The sequence below is a fragment of the Chenopodium quinoa genome, unplaced genomic scaffold (genome assembly GCF_001683475.1).
Source record: "Chenopodium quinoa cultivar QQ74 unplaced genomic scaffold, ASM168347v1, whole genome shotgun sequence".
NCBI lineage: Eukaryota > Viridiplantae > Streptophyta > Magnoliopsida > Caryophyllales > Amaranthaceae > Chenopodium > Chenopodium quinoa.
In genome coordinates, this window is record NW_018742204.1 from 23,398,572 (window position 1) to 23,404,860 (window position 6,289).

The window sequence follows — 6,289 nt, forward strand, 5'->3', positions numbered from 1 at the left end:
TTGTCATATATATTATAGTCAAAGGAAATAATTAGCTTGATAAAAATGATAGTTATCTATTTATTAGTTGAATCTGAATATGACCTGACTTGGAAATAACCCGACCTGATTGTAACCTGCAAATTATTGACTTGAACATAACCCGACTTGAATCCGAGAATGACCCGACTTGGAAATGACCCGACCTGATTATAACCCGCAAATTATTGACTTGAACCGAACTCGACTTGAATCCAAGAATGACCCAACTTGAAAATGATCTGACCTGATTATAATCCGCAATTTAATGACTTGAACTGAACCCGACTCAAACCCGAGAATGACCCAACCTGATTCTAACCCGCAAATTATTGACTTGAACCGAACCCGACTCGAACCCGAGAATTACCCTACCCGTTTTAACCCGAATAAAACCCGGCCTATTATTCACCCGACTTAAATGTAACCCGACCTGTTATTAACCCGACCCGAACCCGATAAGAAGTATGACCCGATGTGACCTGACTCAAGGATGACCCAACCCGAACCCGACCCGCATAGGTTATGGAACTAATCTGAATCGACCCGACCCAAGTTGACCCGACCCACTCTTACCCCACTCAAACCCGACCCATTTATCTAAATTGACAGCTCTAGTTACACAACAATGTAATAAAAATCAATGTAGCAGTTTCTGAAGCAAAATTTGTTTTAGATTTATCCACAAAATTGTTGAAATGAAAAAAACAAAATTCACGCCTTCACTTTTTTCTCTATATATAACTCTTGACATATATACGACGAGGTAAAGTTTACATCCCCAAATTAGCATATCCAACAGATTTCGTTCAATCCCTTCCTAGGATTAAACTCAAACAAAGACTCTGGATTCTGACCAGAATAAAGAGGATACACACCAAATCTGGCCCTTCCCTTGTGAAACCACCCTTTGAATCGATCGCCATGATCAATATCAAACACCCCCTAGCAGCTAACATCACCATAATCCTTTCCACACTTTCCTTTTCTCTTCCTCCTTAATCCCCACTTCCCTGAACAAGTTCACACAATCAGTGTAATTTGAAGTTTCTGCAACTTCATCCTGCTAGTTCCCTGTACTCCCACTTTCTGACGTGAACAAGGAGATGCCAAGCTCATAACCGACAAGCATGAACCATGCATGCTTCAGAGCTGTATTTTTTCAAAGCTTCCTTGAATTCTTTCGGCAGGTTGGGCTGGCAACATTCCGTGAACTGATGCTTGCTGATCTCAGAAGCCTTCTGAATTCTGCAAGGCTTATTTTTCCATCTTTATCAATGTCAGCCTCCTCTAAAAGTGGATCCACTGACCCCTTCAATCCAGTTTGCTGAAAAAAAAAAAAAACAAGTGTGAGAAAAGCATAAATGTAGTAAGAGCAAATAATAGAAACAATATCGGCGAGAAGTAACACTTCACTACATTAGTACAATACACTAATAAGTTAGAAAAGAGTTGTTTTCCTAGTCCTCATTTTTTCGATCAGTTTTGAAATTTGTTAAAAAGCATATTCTCCGAAATATCATTGTTCAAAAAAGAACATACGACATCAATCAAAATGTACATCCAGCATAAGGGGATAAACTAGCCCATACTCCAAAAATAGATCATTTAATCCAATCCCGGGTAATTTATTTCCAAATTGACCGTCTATCAAGATTGAATTTGTTTCCCCATCTCGGAGAGTGATTTAACACTCTTTGTATGTCAAAACATCCAGAACCAATTTGCACATTTACTGTCACCTAGAGACCTTACAAGATGGAAAATGTAAAGGCTGTACGACATCCAACTTGAGACCCCCGCAAAGCCCCCACACCAGAAATATACTAGGAAGCAGGCCAGTGACAGTTACAGAAGAGTACAATAGTGCAATGTCATAATTCCAGTGATCACTAGAGAGAACACATGCCAATAATAATAACACACTGCTAATGACAGATCTAGATCTGAGATCTAGGTGCTTAAATTCTCAATGCCAGCTAAACTTACCATTCTGAGTTCTTCAGGGGTTATAAATCCATCTTTATCCACATCAAACTTTTCAAAGGCTGCCTGTGAAAGTTCTTGCCATTTATCATTGTCAAGCTCATGCAATTGATGTATATGTAGAGTTGCTGCGACAAACTCTGTGAAATCCACAAGGCCATCTGTGTTGCTGTCAATCTGCCTCAAATAGACACATAACACAATCAGGACTTTAAAAGCAGTAATTTATTAAAGTATGACATCAAATATATCAGAACAAGAATTTTCCACTGGCACTGGAAACAGAAAGATAGTAATTACCGCTTCAACAATCTCTGTAACACGAGAATCTTTTAGCTTCCAAGGGAGGTCCTTAGCAAGTGCCTGTAAAAGCTCATTGTATCAAAATGGTGTTCAGTCAAAGGCAAAACGAACTGAACCTACAGGCAATATAACATAATCAACTCTAAATCCCAAATTTAGAGTAAACCAGAACACACCTGCCTCATTTCTTCAAGACTGATGGTTCCATTTTTATCAATGTCAATAGCATCAAACTGATCTCGCAGATCAGCCAGCTCATCCTCATTAAGTGTACTTGCCAATGCCTAAGGGGGGACACAATTGAAAGAGGTTATGATGGGAAGATAATGTAAAAAATAAAAACATATTCCAAGCTTCACTGAGAATTATCATACCCTCAAGGCAAACTGCTTCATTCGACTGTACTTGACAAATTGTCGCATGTTACGTAGGACTGATATGTCAATGGGAATATCAGAAGCATTTCCACCTTCTCTGACCCAGGGGTGTGCTAAAAAAATAAAGGAAAGCAAAAACACCAGTCAATTTCATTAGAAATGGAAAAATATATTATATTAAAATACAAGTTGAACAACTTGAGCTATAGACAAAGTAATTGCAAATTGTCTGTACTATTAAATTAGCAGATGAGTTCCATTGAGCATGATGTAAATACAAGAAAAGAACAGATACATACAGAGTGCCTGGGCAGCAGTAAGGCGAGTACGAGGATCCTTCACCAATAATTTCTTCACAAAATCCTTGGCACCATTGCTTATAGTAGGCCATGGTTTGCGCCGGAAATCAGGCTTGTTCCGCAAAACCTGAAATACAAGTATTCTATTGAGTATGACAGAAAACAGGCTCCATATATGATAAATTGGGAAGAATAAGAGATGTCTTAAATGCCAGTCCTGCAGCTTATACATAAAACAGACATTGAAATACTACATGAACTTCTAAAGCACTGCTTCAGAGTGTCCTCTATCAAACCATCACATAGTAATAGATAACAAACAAGTACAATCCAAAGTAATAAAACACAAATTATAAGAACACGTTGAAGTAAAATGAATTAATACCTCCAAAAAATTTCAAACTTGCAAGTATATTCATATAGAAAATGGAAAGAACAAAAGATGTCAGTATTTTAAGAAAATACACATTTTACATACCTCTTTGAATACACCACCTTCAGTTTTATCCCAAAATGGTCGTCTCCCACAAAGCAATATATAGGTGATGACACCAATGCTCCAAACATCAGACTCAGGGCCTGATTTTCGTTTCAGTACTTCTGGAGCAACATAGTAAGCACTACCAACAATATCTGTGAATTTTCTCCCTGCAAGTAGAAAATTTTTCCTAGCAGCGTCAAGATTTGGAAGCAACTCATATGATATGACACTTGGCAAAACTATAACAGTGTCCACAAAACAGAAAACGGCAGAAAAACTAGTCATTACTAAGTTCAGTATTTCACTTGTAGTTCCACTCAAAGTCCATTGAAGGAAAAAGCAAAGGATCCGATAGACCAGAAGTCCAGAACTATGCAAACAAAATTTGATGATAAAGTTCTTACTCACCAGGTTTGATGAAATCCGATAGACCAAAATCTGTCGCCTTTAACGGTGAATCATCTTTAGCTGACTTGAAAAGAAAATTCTACAAGCAAGAAACATGTTGGAATTAAACATACCATTCCATCAAATTGGATTTTAAGGTTCATATGCGCACAGATAAAAGTCTACCTCAGGCTTCATATCACGGTGAACCAAACCATGTAAATGACACTGAGCAGCAACTCTCAACATCTGACGTACCACCACTGCTGCGTCTTTCTCTGAATATCGGCTATCCTTTCTGAATTTAATACAAAAGTTATCAACATCAGAACATTTAAGTAGCCAAAAGAAAAGATGAAATACACACATACACACATCAAGCAGGCTGCTGGAAATTAATTGATGAAAAAGACAGAAAAATAGAACATTGCTTACTTGGATAGTATTCGATCCAACAACTCTCCGCCTTCACATAACCTGGTGATTAGTGATAATTAGTTCACAGAATAAAGGAGAAATATTGCAATTCAAAGCATTGTCAATAATTCCATTTCAGCCAAGCCCCAGGCTCTTCATTAGTGGCTAAAACCGAATACAATTTGCTTCGATCAAATAAAGTAAGCTATAAAGTATTCTCATATAGCTTGGATGGTGGCAACTTACTCCATCACTATGTACACATAATTTTCATCCTCAAATGCATTATGGAACTGAACAACATTCTCATGGCCTGTAAGGGCCTTCAATATCTTAACTTCGCGCTTAACATCCTCCACTGCGATTGGAAGTATCATCTGCAACAAAAGGCATGAATTTGTTATAATCATCACAATAAGGTTATTATAGAGCAAAATTCAGCAAACCACCAGTATTACAAGCTTCCATTAGCATTTTCACAGTGAATTGCATGATACCGCCTTATCTAATCAATTTCGACTACTATAGATTAGCCAATAATCAAATGATTAATTAGAACCTAGCTATCTATTCTTCTAAACCTACAAAAAAACCAGACATAATTAGCAACTAATTATTGCTCAAGGAATTCCAAATTTGACCTTCTTCACCTTCCAAAATCTTAACTACGAGTACTTAACAAGCAACAAGACAAGAACCTTTGATGATTCATCATCATTTAATCCACAACGAGAAGATGAACCAAGTAACCAACCAATCCCAATTTCACAATCAACCCAATAACCAACAACATTAAATAAAAACAAAACCAAAATACCCTTGTTACAAACAAATTAAATTTCAACAACCCATCATTCCAAAAACGGAAAAAACAATCAAATTAATTACAAGCTTTAAAATTAAATAATAAAATTTAAAAAAAAAAACCCCAGAAAAATTAAAAAGAAAATAGTACCTTACTCTTATCAATCTTTTTAACAGCAACACGATCAGCATTAGATTTATCAGTAGCAACATAAGTATACCCAAATTGTCCATGCCCTAATAATTTTCCAATTGTATATTTGGAATCAAAATCTTTTTCATACCCAAAATCTGTTCGTTTACCACAAGGAATTGAACTATGACGGCGTGAATTCGTTCTATCTCTAAGTTTAACCATTGGAACAGTATTCCTCTGTTTTTGTGGGCCCTCTGTTTTGCTCTGTTTTTGCTCTGTTTTCGCCGCCGTTTTCGTCGCCATTTTCGTGGGTTCTTTCTTATGATTGTTCACCGTCAATGTGGCCGTGCCGGAGGTTGTGGCGGTGCCGGCGGTAGTCGTGGTATTCGAGGTTGTATTGCTATTTGATCCATTTACTTTTGAAGATGATAAACAAGAACCCATCTTTTTATTTCGATTTTTCTGGGAAATTAAATTTGATTTGTTTGATTAATGGGGGAATTGATGAATACCCACTAAAATTAAAATTGGGGGAAAATGAGGGATTAAATTGATTTATATAATAAGGGGAAAAATTTGGGGAAGAGAGAGAAAAAGGGTAGGAAAGAAGAAGGAAGAAGGTGAGAAAGAGGGTATTGGGGATTTGGGGGAGATGATGGTGGTGGTGCTGATTGGAAATGGTGGTCAAATCGGAGACTTTGAAGGAGGAGAGACTTCAAAGGAATAAACTATATTTATAAAATTATTTTTTTATATATATACAAAAACAAATTTAAATTATTTATATTTTTGGAATTTGGAAATTTTCTTGTTTTCCTTAAGAAGGAAGACGTGGAAATAATGGATTTGGGATGAAAAATGATGTTTGATTTTTTTTGGTTTAATCAACTTTATAATCTTCTGGAAGTTGTACAATCATCAATCAATCAATCAATAATCATCAATTAGTTATATACTAAAAGACACACCAGCAATGACACGTGTCATCTCCTGGTGTGTCCTTAGTTTTTTATTTATTTTTTATTTTTTTAGAAACAAATCTTATACAAATATAGCTCTCTAAATTTATACAATATAATTA

General features: G+C 36.3%; 1 protein-coding gene across 2 annotated transcripts; it reads right to left on the reverse strand.

Moving 5' to 3' along the window:
- Window positions 1-670: 670 nt before the first annotated feature.
- On the reverse strand, window positions 671-5,979 carry LOC110724768 (calcium-dependent protein kinase 28-like). Of its 2 annotated transcripts, none has more exons than XM_021904227.1 (12): window positions 5,224-5,979; window positions 4,515-4,645; window positions 4,287-4,328; window positions 4,038-4,149; window positions 3,873-3,951; window positions 3,462-3,631; window positions 2,984-3,110; window positions 2,682-2,797; window positions 2,484-2,591; window positions 2,305-2,367; window positions 2,008-2,181; window positions 671-1,345 (listed from the first exon to the last, which is right to left on the reverse strand). In XM_021904227.1, exons 1-12 carry the CDS (start codon window positions 5,650-5,652, stop codon window positions 1,181-1,183), a joined length of 1,716 nt encoding a protein of 571 aa, XP_021759919.1. In that variant the 5' UTR covers window positions 5,653-5,979; the 3' UTR covers window positions 671-1,180. The 2 variants fall into 2 exon arrangements, with proteins under 2 accessions (XP_021759919.1, XP_021759928.1); XM_021904236.1 differs by having other exon boundaries at window positions 5,229-5,458.
- Between the last annotated feature and the right edge of the window lie 310 nt (window positions 5,980-6,289).